The 24,750-nt window shown below is 39.7% G+C and overlaps 3 protein-coding genes and 1 non-coding gene across 9 annotated transcripts in view; 3 read left to right on the forward strand and 1 right to left on the reverse strand.

Annotated features, from left to right (window-relative positions):
- LOC117568826 (serum response factor homolog) overlaps positions 1 to 6,868 on the forward strand; it is a 31,980-nt gene extending 25,112 nt beyond the window's left edge. The window contains exons 3-4 of the mRNA XM_034249701.2: positions 5,742 to 6,135; positions 6,193 to 6,868. Coding sequence (XP_034105592.1) covers positions 5,742 to 6,135; positions 6,193 to 6,350 — 552 coding nt within the window. The 3' untranslated portion in view covers positions 6,351 to 6,868. The remainder of the gene's footprint in view (positions 1 to 5,741; positions 6,136 to 6,192) is intronic.
- Trnan-guu (transfer RNA asparagine (anticodon GUU)) lies at positions 3,644 to 3,717 on the forward strand. Its single transcript has one exon. It is a non-coding gene; the product is annotated as a tRNA-Asn (tRNA).
- Positions 6,869 to 8,601: 1,733 nt separating the features above from the next.
- On the forward strand, positions 8,602 to 9,785 carry LOC117569530 (uncharacterized). Its single transcript, XM_034250733.2, has 2 exons — positions 8,602 to 9,078; positions 9,158 to 9,785. Exons 1-2 carry the CDS (start codon positions 8,949 to 8,951, stop codon positions 9,448 to 9,450), a joined length of 423 nt encoding a protein of 140 aa, XP_034106624.1. The 5' UTR covers positions 8,602 to 8,948; the 3' UTR covers positions 9,451 to 9,785.
- Positions 9,786 to 10,201: 416 nt separating this feature from the next.
- LOC117570881 (muscarinic acetylcholine receptor DM1) lies at positions 10,202 to 22,636 on the reverse strand. Of its 6 annotated transcripts, none has more exons than XM_034252772.2 (5): positions 21,672 to 22,636; positions 16,628 to 17,874; positions 16,033 to 16,216; positions 15,785 to 15,972; positions 10,202 to 13,947 (listed from the first exon to the last, which is right to left on the reverse strand). In XM_034252772.2, the coding sequence occupies exons 2-5, from the start codon at positions 17,566 to 17,568 to the stop codon at positions 12,780 to 12,782; spliced, it is 2,481 nt and encodes an 826-aa protein (XP_034108663.1). In that variant the 5' UTR covers positions 17,569 to 17,874; positions 21,672 to 22,636; the 3' UTR covers positions 10,202 to 12,779. The 6 variants fall into 6 exon arrangements, with proteins under 6 accessions (XP_034108663.1, XP_051860519.1, XP_034108664.1 ...); XM_052004559.1 differs by having other exon boundaries at positions 16,628 to 17,896; XM_034252773.2 differs by lacking the exon at positions 21,672 to 22,636 and adding an exon at positions 21,257 to 21,425.
- Between the last annotated feature and the right edge of the window lie 2,114 nt (positions 22,637 to 24,750).

Consider the following 24,750-nt stretch of genomic DNA (forward strand, 5'->3'; position numbering starts at 1 on the left):
TAGGATCTGCGTTTGCAGGTTGTTCCTCTGGATCGGGCCATTCAATTTAACCAAATAATTGCTGACTTCGAACAATAAGCCAGCATCAGAGCTGAGATCGTTGTTCTCAGACCTGAACCTTGCCGTGCCCAGGCCAATCGTGGCATGTTAATATGCTCGCTGGCATTTAAATAGATGATAATTCTCATCATAACAGCAGCAACAAAGTTAAGAATTAGACTTTGCGAATTTCGTATTGAGCTGCTCACGACGTGAGCTTTCTTGAGCTTATTTTTGGGGAGCTATTGGAGCACTTCCTGCTCTCTCGCCTGTTCGCTTTCTTTGCGCGTGAATCCGTGTAACCGCAAACTGTGATTTGACCAAAAACAGAAAGTCAGTCGTTGCCGGTCAGGCTTGCGGATATAAACGCTTTAAAGTGCATATTGTTGGCCCGGATGCGACGACGAACGAACCAAAATCCACCAGCGACAACTCCAACTCCAACAACTACAGCAACAGCAACAATGTCTACGCAGTGTTGTCTCTGTCTACTTGTTGTTGTTGTTGTTGGTGTTGTCTCTGTTGTTGTTATTGCTGCTGTTTCATGTCAATTCTCTTTCGGCTCTGACTTGGCTTTGTTCGCCAGCCGCCCCATTTTGCCTGCTGTGTGTTGTTGTTGCCCGTCTTGGCCTGGCCACAACATTTGCTTAACGTTTCCTGTTCAACTCTTGTCTTAAGCTTTGTGGGTTGTGATTCCACCTACCTTAAATTCAACAGTGGGCAGTTCTGCTCTTCGCAGGCAATTAAAATACAGACTGTCTGCAATGCAAATAACAAGTGGAAAATGCAAACTTTGTTTCGACTTAAAAACAACTCTAATAATTTAGTTAAATACAAAGATTGCTTCCATTAGCTTAGCAAAGTATTTTCATTTTTTAACAGTTTCATTAAGCTTTCAGCACCACAGTATTCGTACAATTGTGCGTTAGATTTAAGTGCTTTCGTTGTGGGACTTCATTTGCATTTTTATTTTTATGTTTTCATTGAAAGCGCCAGCATCAATGGAGCCCGCAAACTGGGCAATTGGTGGCCAAAGGGTGCCCAGGGGGCGGGGAGGCGGCCAAAAGAGAGCTGCACACATTTGGCTATTCCTTTGTTCAACGCGACGGCGGCGGCGGCTCGTATCAGTGTCGGTAGATGCACACGGCATCAACGGTAGCAGCAACAACAATAGTACAAGTAATAACAACAACAATGACAACAACAGTAACATGCAAATGCAAATGTTTATTGCCCAAAATGCTGCACACGAGAGCTGGCCAAAGTTGCCAGCTAAAGTTTGCACAGTTGAAGTTAAGCGGGTGCTGACTGTCAACAACACAGAGCTTGGCAACTTGGCAACTCGGCATCTTGGCAACTTGGCAACTGTTGTCGCCCCCTTGGCTTTGGGCATCAGATTCGGCGCGTCAGGCATCTCCATCGCCATCGCTGTCAGCAGTCACCATCGCTGTTGCCGTGGCATATCGCTGTGGCCATTTTGGTAATAACAACTAATCAATCGAAAAGCAAATGTGCCATCCGTCAATCATTCGCTGGTGTAGGTCACACGACACCAAGCCAGCAAATGAATTCAATTGAATCGCATTCACTTTGGACCAAAGCAAATGCCACCTTGGCTGGATGAATGTCAGTTGGCCAATTTGGAAAAGGAGAATTCATTCATACTCATGCGAGTACTTGTAATCGCACTCGTACTTGTACTCACAATTCATTTGTTGTGCTGAGCTGTTTGTGTTTGTCACTGACGAACTGACTGAAGTGACAGACAGACAAACCGCATTTATTATTAGCCTTTCCCAAATTGACTATTTTTGGCACAGCCGATGGCCACACAACTGCAACTGCAACTGCAACAGCAGCAGCAGCAGTAGCAACAGCAACAGCAGCGGCAGCAGCAACATGCCGCACATATCACAGCAAGACAAATTTCTATATAATTGCATTTGTTGCAGGCTCCAGCAGTCCGAGGCCAGCAGCCCCAATCGGCATCGAGTGCTGCGGTGTCGTGTGGTATCGACCGCTTGCTACCTTAAAAAACAATGCTACATTATTTTTATATAGTAAATTGCATGCCACTGACCGCGCATTCCACGCAAATGCGCAAATACGACCATTGCATCTTGCAACCACTTCCATTGGGTTGGGCTCCTCCACTGGGTTGGGTTGGGTTGCGTTTTTGGTTTGGTTTCAAATGGGCTATGCCTCCAACCATCCTTCAGTCACAACTCCAACTCCAAATCAAGCTCAAGCTCAACTCTAATTGTCACTTAATGAGACATGCTCGGCATTTGCGCCAGACACACGACTATCAATATTTCTCGGGCAACTCGCTTCGCATCGCATCGATACGACATACTCTATTGCACTTGCTTTTTCACTTGGCCAGTATCAATAATAACAGTCACCACGGTGCACAGCATGTCCTTGTCGAATACATTTCATTGCATACCACTGTTGACAATGAAATAATAAAATTCAAGGGTTATTTGTTTCAGTTCATTGAGATTTAGTTATACGATAAATATTTCTTGTAGCTAGATTAAATTCATAAACATTATTTGCTTAAAAGAATCATAAAAGTAACATATACAACCTTAAACCTCTCATAAAAATAATGATCTTTAATAAATATAGTACTGTGTAAACTTCCTTATGACTTATATTATTGCTTTCGACAAGCAAGTTTTTACCATAAAACATCGCCTAACAATTTCTAACACTTTTGTGTCCCCCAAAACCCTTTTTGCTGAGATGTACCATCTTTTAAATGATTGTTTTAAAATAATGCAATCATCTGAATCTGAGTCGCAACATGAAGAGCTATGGTTAAAAATATGAACCGACAAGAAATTTTATTGTTGATGAAGCATTATTTCTTTAATCATTATTTTCTAAGTAGTACAGTGGCTTAAAAAGTGCTACCATAAGTCTTTGGAGAGAATAACACAGACTTTTTAGTGATATACAGGATGTATTGGATATTAATTTACAGGATGCGGCTCCAGAAAATGTTTCATGTTTTCGAAAACTACCGCAAAATTAGCTTGAATGAATATAATTAATAGATTAGAGATAAAAATAAAATATATAGATTATACTTCGATGCAAATTTTACTCATGAGAAATCTGTTATTGCAGCGGCTGCTTAAAAATACAAAAATTCTTGAATCCACTGCTAATTGCGTTGAAATCTATAGTACTATAATAAAACCAAATATATATTTGGGTTTTAATGACTCAAACCCATTGACAGAAATAAAATAATCCTCCAAGGGAAATGGTGAAAATTAAGGGCCAAAATAAATGTTTTGTAATTTCGAATATTGCTGGAATTGGTCTCTTAATATTAAAAAGATTATAAATAGTATATTTTTTTATAAAAAAAAAACAAGGGGATGTGTTGTGCCTTGCTTTACTTTTTCGCACTTGCAGTGGTATTGAAAACGGTTTTTTTTTCTTTTTGTGATGTAAAATAATTTTATATGCATTTGTATGATAAGGTTGTGTGGCTTGAACAACCCTCTGAATATGCTACTATTAAATAGCATCTCTTTTTACATATACTTAATTTTAAGCTGTTGGCTTAGCCCGTCAGAGTTCATGTGCCTCCGTGGCGCAATCGGTTAGCGCGTTCGGCTGTTAACCGAAAGGTTGGTGGTTCGAGTCCACCCGGGGGCGAAACAAACTTTTTGCTTTTTCATTTTTTTAATTATTTAAACAAAACTTGAATATTTTTTTTTTTTAATTTGTATTATTTAAAATAGTTAATTAATTTTTCACAAAAATTTAAAAAAAAAAACTTCCTTTTCTCTTAGAACTTCCTATACACAAATAAAATACACGATTTTTACCTAATAGTTTCTTATAAGAATAATAAACTTATTAGCTATGAAGATCAAATGAACAAATTTGAGTATTCAAATTGATTTTAAATATTTCATGGGTTGATAGATAATAGAAATACTAATTAATAATTACTCCAGTAGTTCCTAACGGCTGTAAAACTTTAGAGGAATCAGAAAATGCAATAACATTGTAGTGAAAATGTAAGGGGAAGAATGTTAAATTGTTTTACACAATATATTTTTATAATATATTTGAGATAAGATAAGAAAGCTGCGAAGCAGTAACACCAAGAGGAGACATTCGTACACACTTAAAGTGAAAAAAAAAACAAATGTCAAAATATTATCTTGACTTGACTGTTGGCGAAACTTAATGCACAAAAAAAAATCTAGGCAGTTGATAGAATTCAAGATTATGACAATAAAATAGAAAAAGTCAGAAGAGGCAGTGATTTCATTGAAACTAACATTCTAACATTTTCGTATTAATTTGTTATCTTTTATTTGATTTAAAAGTGAATTACGTGACAATTATATTATTATTAAATTATATGTGAATTTGTATAATTTTTGCGCAATTTTCGGCAAAGGTTTATAAGACGATATAGAGAGAGATAAACAAAAAGATTTTAAGACACTAGTTTTAAATGGCAACGTTAACTGCCTGGCATTGTTTCCAATATTTTATATTTATGTGTTACCACATTCAATTAAAAACGATATTTTGTTTGCGTTGCTAAGGAACCAAGTATGACGCACTCGACTTTAACTCTCTAAAGACATTCAGTCAGCATTCAGATCTTTGTCTTTGTTATCTCTGCAATCGACAAGACGCGTATCTGTATCTGCTTTTGTGGTTGTATTTGGTCGCAAGTTGCAACTGAAAACCGCGAGCGTAACAACAGTTGCAGAGTTGCACAGTTGGGAGTTGCAAGTTGCAAGTTGAGAGTTGTGCTGCCAAAAGTGACTTAGAGACAGTTTGTCAACGGTGTTGCTGCTCGCGTTGTTGTTCCTAATTAAAATGTCTTGGTGCTGTCACTCAAAAGGCAGTCGAGCGGTCGGTTGAGCCACTCAGCGATTCACCACTGGCCGGCCGGCAAATGTCTGCAACAATAAGAGCAACACCAACAGAGTTGCAACAGTCGCAGAGTCGTCAGTCCAAGACGCCCATTTTGGTCTCAATTGCGCTGTGGCAGCCAGCAACAACAACAACCACGTTGCTACAATTTCATTGGAAGCTGCTGCTGCTGCTGTTGGCATGCGAATGCGAATACGAATTGTGATTGCGAATTGCGAATGCGTATGCGCAATGCCACAAAATGGCGATCGCATTGTTACAGTTGGCAATTAATTTTACCTGGGGGCACTAATCAAAATTAAAATGATGTGATACAGCGACTATGATGAGCGAGTTTAATGTCACTGTCGACAGTCGACACAGTCTTGTATCTGTGCTGTGTGTTGAATGTCCCTGCTCGATCCGTACATATACAGAGCCAGAAATCAATATTCTAAATTCTTTAACGCGTGTGCACATTTAAGGCAACGTTCAGTTGAGTTGAGCTCTCTTGACTCATTGAAATGCGTACCGGCGTGCAACGCGGCCAGCACTTATACGCAATTTCGCGCCATATTTGGTGCAGGCACATTGCTTTTTTTTCTGCGGCTTTTTGGCCCAAGCACACACACACACACTCACACTTGCACGTACATTTACTTGGCTGGCATATAGAACAGTCTGGCAGAAAGCCAGAACTGAACAGATCAGCTAAGCATTGGCTTAAGATCAAACCAGACTGTTTGGCTGCAGCATGTGAAACTGATTTTCTTTCTCTCCTCTTTTTTCTTTATTTGCAGGATGATCGATCGCCAACATCTTCGGGAAATGAGTCCGATGATTCGTCGGATGTGGAGATGCCGAGCACGGCGGCAGATGCGGAGGCTGTTAAATCTGGGCCTCTTGAACTTAAGTGTGAGCCAACAGCGAGCTGCTCCTCAGCGACAGTCGCGACGACTGTTGGCCCCAAGCCAATGCCAATAGCATTGAATTATCAGACTGAGACTGGACCATCCACATCCACAGCAGCACTGACAGCAGCATCAGTGGCAGCGGGAAGCAGCGGACTAACTGCAGCCACGTCGTCTGATAATAATAAATACGTTTATCCAGCGACATCGTTTGCCAACATACCTCCCGATATGCTGCGTCAGCTGATCCAAGCGGGCCAGTTGCAAGTCCATGCCGAAGAGGGTGAGTATTCCCCTTTAAATTGATCAGCATACAGTATATTAATATACTAACTCTTAGATGGCAACCAATATGTGACTATACCGCTGAGCTCCACAGCCGCCAGCTACATCAAGGGCAAGTCCGCAACGGCTGCGAACACAGTGAACACCAATCCCAACCCGAAGTCTGAGAAGAGTGCCGATAAAACTCTGTCCATCAAACAGGAGTACGATTAGCCTCCCAAAATTTACAAATTGCTTTTATGACAACATTTTGAATACATGTAAATCCCCAAGCATAAATCATAAACATAACAATAGCGATAACAGGAACGATCCAAGTCTATCCATTGTTAGACCGCACTTGCTTCTTGTGGCGGCATAGTCATAAGACCGATTCATACAGTACAGTTTATACGTATATCATATTTATATAGAATATTTTTCTACCTTTATAAAACCCAAGCTGGCTGCAGTTCGTTGGCTTTGGATATCTGCCCCCAGAGAGCTGTCAAAGGCAGATTATACTTACATAAGTTACATAAAGTTTTGAAAGTTTTGCATCGATGAGATTGAATAACAGAGATCAGATCAGATCAGATCAGAAGAGATCAGAAGTTTGGCAGAATGATGTTCCTAAGCTGCAGATATAAAGTTGCTTTGTTAATAGTTTATATTGTTTTATTATATTTACAGATAAACCATTTTTTTGCAAAACAATATGAAAATGTTTCTAAATTGTATTTTTAAATAAACTGAAATGTGAAAAGTGAATAAAGGTTTTTTCTTCATTCTCTTTTAGCTAATTAGTTGCAATGATTATATTTTTGCTTCTGATTGATGTGAGTTATTGACTGAATGATGGAGTACAACATCTTATTGACACTTAACCTAATTAAACGTCACTCATTTTTTAGTCTCTTGCATTTGTTTGTGTATTTAATTGATTGCAACACCTGTTGTTGGGCCTCTTTAGCCAATTCATTTACTTTGGAAATAAACTTAATGGGCGGAGGGGCTGACTGTGAAGGGGGCGCGCTTCCGTTTGCCGCACTTTGCATACTAAGAGTGGCGGCCACTTGACTACGACCACAAAAGAGGCAACGTGTGGCACATACATAATGAATATGTGAACGCCCTGGGCGGTGCTTGGCACGCGCCACGCCGCGTCGTTGCTTCCGTACAACTACAACTGAGTAAGTTGCGTCCAGGCTCTTGGGCAGCTTTCCAGCCGGAAGCCGTTAGGGTTTAGGTGAAGGCTTTTTATGGCATTGCGACAACATTGACAGTGGTCAAACTGTAAAAAATCAAAAGCCTCGCTGTCTCGCAGTCTGGTCAAAGTTGAGTGGGTCACTAAACTTTGCCACAGAATGTGGCACTATGCTGTTGCATGCATATAAGTATGTATATATTGAGAGACAAGTACATACCACTAGACTAGAGGATGTGCGTGTGTCAGTGTGTGCAAACGAAACCACAATTAACGTTGATTATGGCCACCGGCTGGAGTTGATTGACATTGGGTCTGCGGCACAGTGACCATTCACTCAGTGTGTGGGAGTGTCTCTGTCTGCTCTGCTCTGCCTCTTCCTCTTCCTCTGTCACTCTATTTGGCTGTATGTCCACGTGCATGTTTGTATTTGTGCTTATTTTGTCTACCTTTATTAGCCACACCCACGCAACTGCACTGAGAAAATTAAATATCTAGTTCCGATTGCCAATTCTAGTTCAGAATAAGAAAATTAATAAATTTGGTTAACACGGAAATATATTTTCTTTTGGAAAAGTCTGCTGTGTAACTCTAATTGGTGTGTAGGTTATTAAATGTATAAACGTATTTTATATACTCTATTAAAGTGTGGTACAAACACGACAAAGTTACTTCATACGCCGAATTAAGAGAATGTCAATATCTTGCTAGTTCCGGATTTATTAAAAACAAGAATTTACTAAATTCTCATTTCGGGTTTTAAGTTTAATACTAAAATTTATTCTTTTAAAAAAGAAAAAAAAAAGGTTTTTATTATTTATCTATCACTGAATTGCGCATCATTTGAACCCGGGACCTTGAACGCCAAATGAAGAATAATTCGCGACAGCTTTACTTACTGATCTATGACCAATAACTCTGAAATCAAATATTATAACAGAAAAGTTCATTGATTGAACCAATTTGAAGCTTAAATCGAGTACTTTATGTTTGTTTTATTAGTGTAACAACTTTAATCCCAGATATCAGACCCAGAATCATGCTGAAAATACTTAATTTTTTAAATAATTATTTTTTCTGTATGCGAATGAATATTTTCCAGTGCATTCATATGCGAATTAAAATAACAATACAACAATATACATATGAGTATTGATCCTGCGAAGGGGGACACAGGTCAGGTGTCCAGACCAGCTACCCAACGATTATTATTAATGACTCCCGCCAAACTTTGCATTGCAATTTCAGTTTCAGTTCTATTTGCGACGCCTCGTCAGTTAGAAGTGTGTCTCCTGAATATATCCTGCACAATATCAAACACAGCAAGACACAAAATCAATATTAATGAGGCATTTAAAGCTGTCTCAAGCTGCGTCTAATGAGTCGACTGTCAGTTGGCTGGGAACGGAAATTGAATTGCCACACAGCGTTTGAAGGAATCACTGCTGCGGACGTTGAAGTAGCAGCAACACTGCGCAGCAGGAAATCGCATTAGCATTAACATTAGCGCGCTCAACTGATTCCGCTTAAAAGTCACGAGACCAAAAGCCTAAAATCCGAGACTCGAACCCAACACAACGGAAGTTTTAACGTAATGCCTTGCGCCTGAGCTGCTGCACCTGAGCATGGGCTGTTCCAGTTCCAAGTCCACGACAGCACTCGACGATAATAAAGCGGCAACGGGAAGAACACCAGCAAAAGCAACGACAACGGCAACGGCAACTGAAAAAAAGGATAACAAAATGGCAGAATACCGTAAGTAGCAATGGCCAATTAGTTGTTATCCCTTTCCTTCCTTATTCCTTATTATGTTGACTCACAACTCATCACACAGCGGCCTCAGAGGCATTCACCATTCCCCTCGATGACACAACCAGTGCCCCCGACCAATTAAATGACACACTTCGCCAGCCGCCCAAGCGGCTGCAGCAACTCATGCAACAGGCCGCTGAGGCAGAGCCGCTCACCCTTCTGGAACTGGAGGACAAACAGCAGAAAGCCGAACAGCGACGCCAGGAGTTGATGCAACAGAAAATCGAGACCATACAAAAGAACACACAAGCTCTGATGCGTGCACACGGCGAATTATCTGATGGGGAGGAAGAACAGCAGGATACGCTGAAATAGAACAGGAATATACTTATTTGTAGTTCTAAGAACTTATTTGCAAAATGTTTCAATCACTTATATTGCGTACAAATTAAAATACTCATATTCATTTTACAGATTCAGATTTGTACGCTAATCTACACTTGAATAGCGTCAGTCTAAAGATTTGGATAAAACTAAACTACACACTTTGATCACAAAGATTGCCATTAAACGAAAAAGCTTTAAATAACGCATCATACTTTTTCTATATAGTAAGAAACATAATATTCATTCTTCATTTTTTAATTCATTAAAGTTGTTAGAGCCAAAATGTGCGAACCCACATTGAAATCGTCATTCGTCCACCTGTTCGTAAGTCCTTACCTGTAATTGATACAGACACAAATTAATATACCGAAAGAATATTTAAATACCAAAAGGATTATTTGGTATAATGCATCCAACAGACACGTCAGAAAGGAGATAGAAAAAATTTAAGGCATCTGACTTCAAATATAAAACTATACCTCTTAACTATCTTACACTTAATCTCTGAGAACTACGTGTTCATGAGGACAAATGGAAAAGGCATAACAAAGAATATACCATATATACTTAAAGCATATATAATATATACTTTAGGTTCCAAAGATAGTTTCCATGTTGCCTGTCATAAACATTCCCTGTGGACACAAGATCAATGGGTAGCAGATATAAAAAGGTCAAAGACCAATTGTAAACCCCATCCACAAAATTCGCATGAGGTTTTTTTCATTCACATTGTTTTATTGTTAGTTTTTATTCACATATGATTATTATTATTATGATTTATATCATTATTATTTTTATTTGTATTATTATTTGTATTTTTGTTAGTGGTAGTTATAGTAGTGTTATTACATTATAGCAAAGTATATATCCAAACAATTAGATTGTATGCAATAAATCTCATTTCTTCATCAATATGCCAAGTGCGTTCTGCTTTTCAATTCGGATGTGGAATCAATCCAATCCAATGTGGTTAAACTGTCTCATGGTCTATATATGTAACATTATACTATTTACTCGTATGTAGTTAAGTTTCGGTTTGTTTCGACATTTGAAGAGATATATTTTTCGGTTTTCTGTTCTTCATTTTCATTTTGGATGTGTGCGTGGTTGTAAATCATGTCTTTTGGTTTGTTCTTTCTCTTTTCATTTGTTTATTAATTATTACTTTTAGTTTGCTTTACTTTGTTGAACTTTTACTTGTATGCGATATAAATCTATGCATGTTTGTATATATTTGTTATCTATATGTTTGTATATATGTATGCATGTATATATAGCATTTGAGGTGTGCCATTTTGGGACTATATAAACGATGCTTTTTCTTTTGATTTCAGCTTTAGATGCTTTAGCATCAGTTTGTTGTATCCGTAATCCGTTAATTGTTTAACTACATATTGATAAAAATGTTTGTTTCGGTTTCATTAAGTTTCTCATATCATCTATAGTATGTATCGTTAATATGTATTGGTGTGTCCTTCTGCTTATATACTTAGTATTCTATGTATTTTATTTCTCATATGCTTTAAATATGTTCGCAAATTGCTCTTTACTGTTGTTGTTTTTGTTGTTGTTGTTTTTGTTGAAGTTCGTTTTTGTGCACTTTGGAAAACTTGTATTAAATTACCATGTCTAGTTGTTCATACTGTGTAGTATTGATTGGTGTTGCTTGTTTTGCTTTTGGTATTAGAGGGCATCAGATATGCCAGGATTGGGCAGTCGATGTAGTTTCCTATGAAGAATCCTCCCCCAAACGGAATAACTCTATTCCTAAATAATACTATCTACTGTTATGGCTTCAACACGATCTCTGCAATAGTAATGCTCTCTGATATCCCATCGACTGCCCGTTTTCTTTTTATGCCAGCGAGACTCGCCTGATTTTCTATTGCTTTTAGTTAACTGGCATATTCGTAACCTTAGTTCGTATTTTGTTTTCTTCTCTTCGTTATCTTTTGCTTTAAGTATTTTTTTGTTTTGTTTTTCATTTCATATAAAGTTTTAATCAACAGTTATAAAAGTTTTGTTCTTAGTATTTGAACTATGGTGGGTTACGTTCTTAAGTAATACTCATACAAATACTTTTCATATTTTTCTCTCCAGCAGTACTAGAATTATGCTTAGCTTACTCATAACATAACATATTTGATGTTCAGTTTACCTTTGCGTTACGTTCACGTTCCTTCACGGTTCTCGCTCATTTGGTATTTTAAAATTGAAGTCTGGATGTGGCTCACGAACGTACAAAATAAATCCAAAACTCAAATTCAAATCGAGCAATACTCTTACAATCACATTTGCCCCCAATATGATGGTCTGCATTTTACAAGATAACCAACCCAAGAGAACTTGGCTCTACAGATCCATTGGCAAATCACCCCTTAACATAATATTTGTAGTTTGAACTGTATTAAAGCTTTTCCTTTTTCGGGTTTGGTTTTTCATTTTGTTTTTGTTTTTTTGGTTTCTTTTTTTTTTTTTTTTTTTGGTTTTTATGCGTATGCCAACAACTTAGGCTTAATAATAGGTGTACTTGCATTATGTATAATGTAATATAATATAATATAATATAATTTAATATAATAGATTTATATAATGTATTCCAAATCGTAATCCTTTATATTTGTATTAAATTCATGTTGCATGGAGCACGTGCCTACCTAAAAGTAAACGACTAACAAAATGGATTCCCATACTTATTGTGAGTTTGCTTCAACCACAATCTTGTGATGGCTGCTTATTCAATTATCCAAATGCCAATTATATGGAAAAGGGGTAGAACAAGGAAAGTAGGGTATCAGTAATTTAAGACACAAGCATCATTTTGATTATTAACATTGAGGTTGGGAACATGGAACAGAATTTGCATCTCACAAGATGTTCAAGTTGGAAGACGATTTCGAAGTACTGGAATTCTTTGTGAAAGATTTTGATTGTAGCAAATCTGATTCTACGAGTATTTTGTCCAGTGCAATAACAAAGCTTTCCAATGTATGTGGTTTCGTTGAGTTTAGACATATTTGAAATTAACTTAAATCGGCAGCCATCACAAATTGTAATTTCACTATGTGTACTTTACATACTTATTTTAGGTATATTAATATATTTGGGGGCTAGACATCAAAAATCAGTACTGCTTGTCGAAGTGTTTACCTAAGTCTACATAGTTTCGGTTTCGGTTTTCGGTATTTGCCTTTCGCTAACAATTTTGCATATTTTGCACACAACATTTATTGCAACTAGTATGAACTGAGGTTATTCCTGGAACACGGTTGTCCCGATGCGGATGCGAATGCGGATGCAGAGTATCGTGTAACCTAGTTGTAGACGCCCCTGACCATGCCCTCGCGATTGCGAGTGTGCCACTTGCAGGTGAGAATACGAATGTAGGTGCGACGAAACGAGGCGTTGCACAGGGCATAGCACATGGGATTGATGGTCGAGTTGATGTAGCACAGGGCGTAGAAGAAGTCCCACAGCTCGGTGGGAATGCAGTCCGAGCAGGTGGTCAACGGTTTGATCAGCACCAGAATGTTGTACGGCGTCCACGTGATGATGAAGCTCAGCAGAATGGCCGACAGTGTTTTGGCCGCTTTCGATTCCTGGCGCTTTTCCTGCGACTTTTTCTTCTTCTTCGCTGCATTCCGAGCATTCAGCAACGCATGCTGCGCACCCGCCTTGCCCAACTGCTTGGGTATAACCTTGGCGTTGAGCAGTCGCACATCCTGCGGTGCATGCGACATTCGCCTTCCCAGTGGTAAACTGAATTCCGAGTCGCGGGAGGGCAAAGGTCGCCTCGTTGGCGGTGGCGCTGTTGTAACCATGCCACCGCCCCCCACGCCACCGACACCGCTGCCAGCCACGCCCACACTCGAGACATCCTCGTGTATCATCTTGATGGATGGCGCGCAGTCCGCGTGGCTGGCGACATTCCCAACTCCGCCGCCACCTTGAGCCGTGTTGCTGCTGTGGGAGCCACTGGTTCCATCTGGCGGCAGTCTAATGAGTATTGTATAGACAGAGTCCTGGCTGACGGAGCGCGAAGCGATGCGGTTGTCCACGGGCAGCGTACGCGAGTCGCGCAACGAGCTCAGATTGGGATTGTTGCAGCCCACCGCGGTGGCGCCTCCGTTGTTCATGTTGATGTTGCTGCTATTGCCGCCGACAGCGGGATTGACATTGTTGCTGCCATTGATGCTGATATTAATGTTGACGTTGCCATTGACGTTGCTGTTCAGGTTGCTGTGCACATTGCCTATCCCATTGGCATTGGCGTTGACGTTCCCGTTCCCGTTGCCACCGCCACCGCCCCCAACACCGCTGCCATTGCCGACCGCATTCATCTCCTGCATTTGCGAAATGGAATTGAGTGGCGGACGCATCGGTGTCGGCGACACATCCGCCAGCATTATGCTCGGTGGCCTCACTCCACTGACACTGCCGCCCATCGAGTAGTTATCCCGCATAACGTTCATCGAGGTGCATCTGTGGACGACAAAAGGACACAAAGGCATGTTGCGCTTAAGTATTCGCTCTGTTTTTGCATTCCGCTTCAGGTGCTCGACATTGACAGGCCTTACAGTTGACAGGCTACCACAGGGACAGCCACAGCCACAGCCACAGTCACAACCACAACAATCAAAACAACAAAAAGGAGCAGCGGTTGCAAACTGCCCTTTAACATTCACACACAAACACAGACAAACTCAAACAGAAAAATTGATTTACATACAACTGCGGAATTACAGTCGAAATTTTTCGGGCGCATTTATGTTCATCAAAAATTAATCATTTGAGTGCAACCAGTATTGAAAACCAAATAAATTTAGCGATTGGTTGTAATACTATAAATTTTAAATGAGCTTGTGGTGAAAGTCACAAACTGAATAGCTTATAAATTCCGAAAATCAAAATAGTTTATTTACAAAATTAGAATTGTAACTAAAATAAAACTGAAATTTTATGAAAAACAAAACATTGTGAATTCAAAATCATGTTATTGGCCCTAACTGTTGACTGGTTACTAAACTATAATATACACGTTAAATCCTAGGAAGTTGATTCCTTCACAGCAAAATAAAAAAAGTTCTGCAAACGCACTCTAAACGCGATTTTACAACCACATTTTATTGAATTTACGCATTCAAAACAACAATATGCAAATCGGTGTACATGTGAGAATAATAGAGAGCTCTCACACTCTTTCGGATTTGCTTTCTAACTAGCTAGCCACATAGATGTGGTTGTTGTTGGGATTTAGTCTTTTGCATTATGCATACGCACATGAACTTGTTATGCGCGTTTGTTATTCCTTAAAAAGTTTTGTTAAAGTCGTGGTTTTATTTTTTTTCTGACTGCAAATGAATAAATTGGTCTAACTATTCTAGCGTGCGTATCACATTCATATACGATTCTGTTACTGCTATTTTTGTGTTTTATATGCATAGGGAGACTGCAATTTTTACACAAAAATAATACAAACAAAATTTATCATTTTGTACTATTCTTTGTGATAATCGTTATACGAATTTGAGTTGAAAACGAAATAAAAATGAATTTTTTTGTTTAGTCGCTTTAAACATTTTAAGAGACATCTATTAAACAAAACTAAGGGACCTTGTCAAAAATAACAATTTCCAAATATGATATTTGGTTGAAGTTTCAAGAGTAGGGGTAAATATTTAATAAAAAAAAATAAAAAATTATAAAAAAAAGTTTTGTGTCGGTATAAAGAATCTTAGAATGAAATATATTGGTTTCTATCAAAAAATAAATATTTCTGAAATGCCAGAATAAGTTAAAATTTTTAATATGTTTTTACTGAATGTTATTTCAAATTGCAAATTTTATTGACTTCCTATTTCCCTTTCACTAGTTTCTTTCACACATTAAAAGAAGGTGAATCTAACAATTATCACTAGGTTTTCATTGTAACAAAGTAATTAATTAACAAACTCAATAAGAAAGAATGCTAGAAATGAAATGTGCCACCAATGTAGTAAAGATTAAACGACTTTCCTGACGCATTCAGCTGTAAAACCATATGTAGTGTGGGATGTGAATACTTTTGAAGTGCACTGTGAGTAGTCATCGATTGGTTGTGCAAGTGCAAGATAAGGAATTTGTGCAATGGCAGGTAAAATTGCATTTACAGTGTCAGTACAGTGCTCGATACTCGTGTATTCGGTGCATCGATAGAGGAACTCGAGGCAGTGAATTCGAGATGCGAATGTGTTTTAAGGGAACGTGCGTGTGCCGTAGTGCGGTTTTTACAGTACTCGCAATTAGACAATTAAAAATAGCTGTTTTGTTTTTGTACTACCTGGAGACGGAGCTTTGTAAAGGAGTTTCAATTGTTACTGGTGTTGCATACCCTAAATCAGATGGCTCCTCCGGCTCGTAGGCAAAGTCATCGGAGTCCTCGCGTCCCGAATGCCACCACGCAATACACCACTCCTTCACACTGCCAAGACATGAGTATGACTTTTTGATTGTGTTCGTGCTCTTGATCTGTTTAAGGAAGGATTGAAGAAGTTACAGTTGAGTTAGAAATCGAATCTGATAACTTACGCTTGACTTGCGGGAATGCATGCCATGATAGCCCGAATCGATGACCATGTTGGTCATGTAAACGCTTTCCGCATCCGCCGAGCTCTCGGAGCGTGGACGCCGCCAGGTATCGTGATCATTACCTCCCAGCTGGGCAAAGGCTAGCAAGCCACCAGCAGTGTGATTGACCACTGTGTTCTCATCACTGCAGCAACAATAAATCAAATTAATACATTTTTGCGCTAAAAAGTATGCTATAGTTATAACTAGTGATGGCGCGATACACAATAATCGATTATTTTTTGTTTCTTATAAACTTAAGGGTATCGAGAAATTGGTTTCGATAGAAAAGCGATAGAAAGCGATTGCAAATATAATAATATAATATGAATATTATTTTGTAAATTATTATTGTTAACATTTTACATTACATTTCCATTCAAAAATATCAAAGATTTTTGTGTGAAAATCATTTGAATAATCGATTAGAATCATAATCGCTAACTGTCAAATTATTTGATTAATTATTGAATTGTTTAAATTGAGCTTAATAACCGACTTATGAAATTGCTTTGCCATACCTAGTTATAACGTATATTTTAACGAGAAAAGTCACCTGCTGTTGGAACGTTTGCTTGAATCCTTTTTGCCCGCCTGCAGATTGGGCAAATCCTTTTGCCGCTTCTTCGTCTCGCGCCAAATGCGAAAGTAGAGAAAGCACATGATCGTCACAGGAAAATAGAATGCGGCAATCGCAGTGCCAAATGTAATATAATGATTTGTCTCAATGAACTGAATGTAACACTCGTCCTTCGGCACCGTACGCTTGCCCTCAATGTAGGGCCAACTGTAGATCCAGGGCGGCCACAGCAACAAACTGATGCCCCATGCGGCACCAATCATCACAGCCGCTTTGTTGGTCGTGCGCTTGGCGCGATAGGTCAGCGGCCGTGTGACACTAAAGTATCGATCGAAACTGATTATCAACAGGTTCAACACGGAGGCATTCGAAGCCAAATAGTCGAGGGCCAGCCAAGTGTCGCAGACATGCGGCCCCAGTGGCCAATAGCCCAGTATTGTGGTCACCGCAAAGAGCGGCATCGAAATGGCGCCAATCGCAAAGTCCGCTATGGCCAGCGAGAAGAGGAAGTAATTGCTTATCGTCTGTAGCTGCTTGTCGATCTTGAACGAGATCATCACCATAACATTGCCAGCAACTGTCAACGTGCTCAGAATCGCCGCTACGAAACCCATTACCACCATCGAGGCCAGCGAGTACCTCGGCCCCTTCGTCTCAAATCCCAGCGTGCTGTTCGTCTGATTGCCATACGGATCATAAAGACCGCTGGCCGCTGTCGACGTCAGATTCTCTAGGATTGCCGTCAGCAGCGTACTGCCAGTGGTGGGGCTCAATGTGGGGCTGCTGCTGCTGCTGCTCGTCGGTGCAGCTGTGGTGGTCGTTGTTGTGGTTGTGCTCGTAGTGACGGTTTTAAACAACGGCTCCAGTATGCTGGGCGGGCCATGGGCAGCCAATGCCAAGCTCATAACGGGCTCCATGGCGTATGATTGATATTCTTTAATTAGCTTTATAAAAATTTCTGTTTTTTACGGTATTTCGTTTCGTTTCGTTTTCTTTTGTTTTGCTTTCTTTGGTATTTTGTGTCTGCTTTGCGGTTTGATTGTTCCTTTTAAATTGTGACTTTTAAATGCCAACTTGTTTCTGGCTGCTGCTGCTGCTGCTTCTGCTGTTGTTGGTGATGCTGATGCTGAATCTGTCGCTGAAGCTGAATCTGATGCTGATTCTTATCCTCGTTGCACCCACGCAGCGCTGACGCCATGTTCGCGTGCATTTTCGCAGTGGTCCTGCAAAGAGGCAAAATAAAAGCTGAGAATTATGAGCTATCGCCTGCCTTTGCCAGCTCTTCAACTACCCCACAAGCACGAACACTCTCACAGCTAGATGAAGATACACTCAAACACACTCAACCAAACTCACACACACAGAAGTCGCCTGCGGCCACATCGCTTTGTCCTTTTTTCAAATGACATTTTCAGTCTGATTTGTTTTAATGAAAATGTAAATGTAAATGTAAATGTAAATGTAAATGAAAAACTGCTTGCATGCGTTTCCTTTGCTGTCGCACAGTTGCAGATAAACACACACCACGCCCACGCTTAGCTACATATTTCTTGTTATGGTTGCTGTTGCTGTTTCTGTTGCTGTTGCTGGTATTGTGCCAACAATCGGCTAACATGCAACAGACAGTGGAAAAGGAGCTTGCTTGGCGACGAAGCAGTTTTCAGCTTCTCGAGACGCCTCTTCCCTTCCCTCCATTCCCTCTCCTCCAACCTCAACACATCGCAACAACGCCCCTGGACACTTTGGCACGGAAATGTTCAAGGCGGCTTCCTCTGACACTTTTCAAAACTATTGATGTTGTCATTGGCTACACACATATTCAGTATATACATATACTATACATACATATGTATATGTATGCCGAGCAGAGAATAGAAGTGTCGCTGCGTGTGTGTTTAGCGTGCATTGTGTTTCGATTTGGAAAGTTTTTTAATAAGTTACACATACGCATCGTAGGACTGTGCGGTTTTTCAACTGTCTCACTGCCACTGATGAATATGACTTGATATGCGTCATGATTGATCCACATTGGGTCCACATTGGCAGTTGTTTCCCTATTGTTCCCAACAGCATTGACAGCATCCAACCGAATGAATCTCTCCTCTCAATACTTTCATTGTCCGTGTGTTAGGTTACGCTTTTGCCATCCGCATCCGCATCACAAATGTGTCAAAAGGCTTTAAGCATGCAACTAGCAAACTCAAAATACGAGCGTATGATGAAAAGAAAATGGAAAATGGAAAATACAAAACGCACACAAAACATAAGTTTTTAATTGAATTACGGGATTTTACGCTCTGGTCTGATTAAATGTGCACAATAAATGCTATAAATAAACGAATTAACTGACAATGGAAAGCTTTTAGTGCAATAAAATACTAAGCAAATAAAACAGTTCTTAGCTCCGGCAAATCTATTTGAATTAGGCGCTTTATTAAAGCGTTTGAGTATCGTTGTCTTGTCAACACTTTTAATGCGCAACAATCTAACTAATAAAACAATCATTTAAATACAATAAAAATGAGGATTCTATTTGTTTGTCTGAAATAAATCATTTATAGACGCCACAGCAAAGCAAACTCTTGAAGGAATTGAGAAAACAAAGGAATATTTTTGGAAACCCTTACTTACTTTTGATATACTAAATATTCTTTCATATACTGAGCAATATTCTAAATATATCATAGATAAATGAAGAACAACTGAACAATATACTGAAATACGGCAAGGAAAAGCGAACTGTTGAAGGAATTGAGAAAACAAAGGGATGTTTTTGGAGGTTTTACTTTATTTTTGATATACTAAACATACGTTGATATACTATTTTTAACAATATACTAAACATAGGTAGATGGAAAATCACTGAACCATATACTGAAATACGGCAAAGCAAACGGCAAAGAAAACAAAGTGAGATTTTTCGAAATCCTTTACTTTGGTATACTAAACATACCTTGACTTACTAAGCAATATACTGAACATACTATAGAGAGGTGGGGAAGTACTTTGTAGAATTATTAATGATCAGTAGACCGTAAGAATCGTGGGATAAGAATTTCAACAAAGCGGACCCCAACACAAAGCTGTCCTTGGAGCCGAATTCGAAATTTGCACAACAATTTAATATGGCAAAGTGTGTGGGAATGGAATTAAAGAAACTTTTTGAACAAAAATATTTGTTCGGTGTTGGGAGCATGTGATAAACTTTTCGTTATAATGAGAGTGCCTAATGTAAGCCATGCTTGCAAAAATGTGACAGAGAAAGTATTTAGCAAGTATGCAATGGCGTAACAATTTTAATAACATGTAACAAGGGAACAATTCAGCAAGCAAGCATCGAGGTAACGAGGCAGTCAGAATGTGAGACAGACATTCTTATAACATATAGAATTAGGCATTCTCCTAACCTAACCTGAGTATTCTTGAGTTCATTTGAGTATATTTGACAAGTGCTTAACTTTTCGCCATTTAAATGCCTGTCAAATCAGTGGGATTGAAATGAATTTCATTTAAATGGTGACCGAGTACGAGTTGAGTTTATGTTGTGAGCTTGTGCTTTGGGTTGAGGTTGAGGTGGAGATTATATGAAATCGCAGGGTGGCCAATTAAACGCGCGCGCCAAGTTAATAAATCAATCAAAAAAGTGAATATTTATCTCAATTGCTGTCTGGCACAAACATACGCATAAATCAACGCTGGGGAGAGACGAAGGAAATTGGCCATAACAACAGTAATCGCTGTAGTATATATAGCATGTTTTGACCAAAAAAAAAAAAAAATAAATAAATAAAAGCAAAACACAAAAAAGGGGCAAATGTAATATAATAAGTAGTTGCTGCCGCTACTCCAAGGGTGAGTGGGTGAGGTTGATGTTGTCGTTGTCGCTGTTGTTGTTGTCGTTGTTGTTGAGGGCGTTAAGGGTGCAAGTGTCCTAAGAGCGAAGAGCTAGTGCCAAACCCTTGGCCACGTCAGCTTATGTTGAGCAAGGCCAACGGAACAGAGACAAGAGCCAAGTGCCAAGTGCCAACCAGCTAATAGTAGCAAAGGCATTCTTGGTCAACTGTCGGCTTAGCGATTGATTCAAATTTGTTAGCGTCGATTCTTGGCAAATAATCGAATTGCCTGCCGCGCCCGTAAAAAAAGGATTTATGGATTTGTTATGTGAAGCGAAAAAATTCACTCTCCACTCTGCTCTACTCCATGGACACACACAGGACACAAGCAACCTGCGGCTACGCGCGGAATTTCATTTGCCAATTTATTACGCTATTTTTATGACTGACACATACACAAATAAGCGCACATTTGCGTATCTGTGTGTTTATGTGTGTGTATGCGTGGGAACTCAGATATACGTTATATGTTACATGTTACATATGCAAGTCTGATCAGCTCATCAGCAGCTGCCTTAATTTTATCTACATTTTTATGTACAATTTTTGGGCGCTTAATGCGGGCGCTTTTGCTGTCGCTGTCACACACACTCACTAACACACCCCGCACGTACACGCACACACACACACACATACACATGCAGACAATCCGCCGGGATCTTTACTTTCAGCAAGAGGAAAAAAGCATGAAACCAACTACATAGCTGCCTACTTTTGTGCGTTGCTGCTTAGCTTTTATGTTAATTTCTTTGCGCGAGTTTAATTGCTGGCTCTCGGCGCTGGCCTTTGCTTGTTTGCGGAAATTGAATTGCTGCCCGCAGCTGCTGCTTGTGATGGGCACAACGGCTGCCGCTGCTGTTGTTGCTGCTGCTGCTGCTGACTGCTGATGCTGCTGCTGGTTACACCTTATGACCGAGGCAGTCCAACTCTTAGCATATTGCGAACACTTGCCGCGCCCCACCGACCCGAGCCGACAGACGACCTACTCGCAAGCTTAATCAAAACGAGAGCACTGGAAAAAGCAACAGCAACAGCAATTGGCAATGATACGCACACACACACAGACACTCACACACGCATTTACACGCACGCACACATCTCTGCCTCTCACTGTTTTCACCACTTACATGGATTCGTTTTGCGGCGCAAGCTCTCTTTTACGCGCGCTCTCTCTCTCTCTCCGTCTCTTCGTTACTGTGGGTATGTGCGACTCCCCCACTGTTTAGCTTATTTGTGCACGCTCAGCATCAGTTGAAGCGTTCAAATTGTTGTTCTTTGAGCTGGCTGCTGTCGCTGCTGCTAAGGCTGCTGCTACTGCTGATGTTGCCGCTGTTGATTTTGGCCATTTGCCGCTCCCAAAAGTATGCTTTGTAATTTTTTGTATTGTGCGCGCACATTTTTACTGGCATCAGCCTTAGCGTCTCCGTCAACGCTGGCGTTAGCGTTAGCGTTAGCATCAACGTCAACGTCGTTTGCTTGGCTTCAATTCATTCCGCTTTTTTTTTGCAAATTTTATTATACACAATGAGAGGCGCTGCGTCAACGCCGATGCTGACGTCGACGCCGCCGTCAACGCTCTGACGCGCTTCGCGTGTGTGCTGCCCCAAAGTTTTTACAATCAGCCTGCGCTTAACATTGTAATCAAATTTATGCTTTTGTGTTATAGATACAAATATACAACGCGATTTTCCTATTCGCAATGCGCGTTTGAAACCAAATGCTTGCTTCTCGTTTACACAACAATAACGCTGCAGTTCGAACTGCTTGTTGTTTTGTTAATAACAATAATTATAGTGAACTTTATCGCAAATTTATCTTTTAATATTATTTTTTTTTTGTGGTTTTCCACGTCGCGAGTTGCACGTTCGTTGTCAGCTGGAGAGCTGATGATGAAGCCAAGCGCACGTTGCTAAATCTCGTCCGGGACTGACACTGAAAAGCTTCAAGCATATACCTTAACGGTACATTCTAAACGAGAGCGAGAGCACAACGCTCATCCTCTCTCTCGCAGTGTTGCTCTCAGTAAAACGAGCCTCGGCTCGTGGTTCTCTCTCGTTACTCGGTTCTGACCAGTCAGGAAGCTGTGTGAACATCGCTGTGTGCGTGCGTGTGCGAGTGTATGTATTGAGGTTCGCGTGTGTGTGAGACTGTGTCAAAGCTGTTATCTTTTGCTTTGTGCTGGAATTTGTGTTTGTTGGGCAACATGGCGAGCATCCTCAGCAACACGCTCAATAATGGCCCCAGCGTCGGCTAATGTGTGTGTGGGTGTTGGCTGTAAAAGCAGAAAAACTCTTACAATACATGCATACATGCCAATATATGTGTGTGTGTGTCTCTACACTCAGAGAATTTATAATGAACACAAGTAACAGAATAAGTAAATGACAAACAGTGTGACCAACGAAGCGTATGCTTACACAGGGAAAGTGTGCCCACACACCCACATTGTAATTTTTTCAAGAATGCTTAGTCTGCTTATAGCGAAAAGTTACGATAATTTCGTCAAGTGTATGTGCAGCAGCCGCTGAAATAGCAGCAGAAAAAAAGCAACAAAAATACAACACAAAACTAAAAGGATGAATATGAATGAAAGAGCCGCCAACAGGCAAGTGCAGAATACAACTGTTCAACTGTGCTCAACCAGCTGTGGGTGGATGGTGGAATGCGGTAGGTGGTCGGTGGTGGATGGTAGGAAGGGGGGAAGTGAGGGGTCGGTCGGTTTACGTGTACCCCAAGGGGACATTGGCTCAAGCATGCTTCTGACTAACTGTAGCACAGTTGCTGTTTGTGCTCTTCATCAGCAGCAGTGGCAACTTTTGCCCGTGAATGGGACTCGCAGGATTATGAAATGGTGATGATGACGATTATGCTGAGCATTGGCAAAGGAATTCAAGAAGGCGCTGGAAAAGCGCATTCGCACATTTTACTATAACACTACGAACCTATTTCAAATTTTGTTGGCTACCTTTTGGCTAGTTTCTAAGGCTTTATGGAATAGAAAGAAAACATTGGGACAGTCGCTATAATAAATGTATCTCATTAAATCAATTTTAATAATGCAACACAATCAAATGTATTAAAACAATCATAGATTTTTGGTAGTTTAAATTATATTAATTTATTTTTATAATTTGTTTTTTTTGTTTCATTCAATTACAATTAAATGTATATGTATATGTATATAAAATATATAAGCATAAACGTTTACAAATATAAATATCTTTTATCATTCGCCTGGCCAACTCTCTCACTTCACTCACACGCTGCAATCATTGGAATCGCCATCGTTTAACATAATCGTAATTCAAATGTGCCACATTAACTTTTGCTAAACTCTTTCTCTCTCAGAATCTCTCTTGTCCATATATCTGTCGTATAACAGCATCATTTTAATCAACATGATGTTGCTCGTATGTCTGTATCGTTAAGTAAACGCTTGGGCTATTCATAAGACATGAAATATTATTAAATGTACATACTATGTACGTGTAAGTGTCGGTGTGTGTGTATGTGTGTGTAAATATATTTACAAAAGCGATAAAGCCAACAAAAGAAGATCTCTGTGTCGTTTTTAATGTATACATATTGTTTTTGTCTATTTGTTTTTGTTTATTTAACAAGTAATATATACTTATTCGTATATAATATATAATATATTAAGTAGATTGTTTGATGCTGCTCTTAAAGTTCGTCTGCAGGCAATACATAATTGATAGATATATGTATATGTGTACGTAGATAAGTTGCATATATATAAATATAGAGTTGCCAGTGTTGTTGAATATCGTGTGCTTAAGAGTTACAGTTAGACAGGACATTTACACGGTTATAGTATGAGTAATAGATAATAGAATAATAAGTATGTAGGCTAAAATACAATGCAAAATAATAAAATTACGACTTATGTTTAACGCTACCGACGACGTCACAAATTTCAGTTGCCCGACGCGAGCTGCTTGGCATTTATATATATATATATCTATATATACGATAAGCATATATTTATATATCAGATATGTAGGTGAGGGAGGGGGGACAATAGAGGACGATTGCCTAAATAGATGGCTGACAATTGCTGCATAGCTGCTCTCGCTCTCTCGTTCTCTTCTCAGCCCTCGGAGTAGGAGCTGAGACTGCTGCGCGTTGATCCTGTGAAGTGGTCACGTTGCAGTGTATCCGAGGGCATTGAAACAATTAAGGTACCGC

The sequence above is a fragment of the Drosophila albomicans genome, chromosome 3 (genome assembly GCF_009650485.2).
Source record: "Drosophila albomicans strain 15112-1751.03 chromosome 3, ASM965048v2, whole genome shotgun sequence".
NCBI classification, from domain to species: domain Eukaryota; kingdom Metazoa; phylum Arthropoda; class Insecta; order Diptera; family Drosophilidae; genus Drosophila; species Drosophila albomicans.

Bases quoted from the DNA above. Each gene is read 5' to 3' on its own strand.
- LOC117569530 (XM_034250733.2), top strand. From the start codon at position 8,949: ATGGGCTGTTCCAGTTCCAAGTCCACGACAGCACTCGACGATAATAAA. The intron at 9,079-9,157 runs GTAAGTAGCAAT...CTCATCACACAG, and splicing joins TAACAAAATGGCAGAATACC to CGGCCTCAGAGGCATTCACC.
- LOC117570881 (XM_034252772.2), bottom strand. From the start codon at position 17,568: ATGGAGCCCGTTATGAGCTTGGCATTGGCTGCCCATGGCCCGCCCAGC. The intron at 15,973-16,032 runs GTAAGTTATCAG...TTCCTTAAACAG, and splicing joins TGCATTCCCGCAAGTCAAGC to ATCAAGAGCACGAACACAAT. The intron at 13,948-15,784 runs GTAGTACAAAAA...TGTCGTCCACAG, and splicing joins TTACAAAGCTCCGTCTCCAG to ATGCACCTCGATGAACGTTA.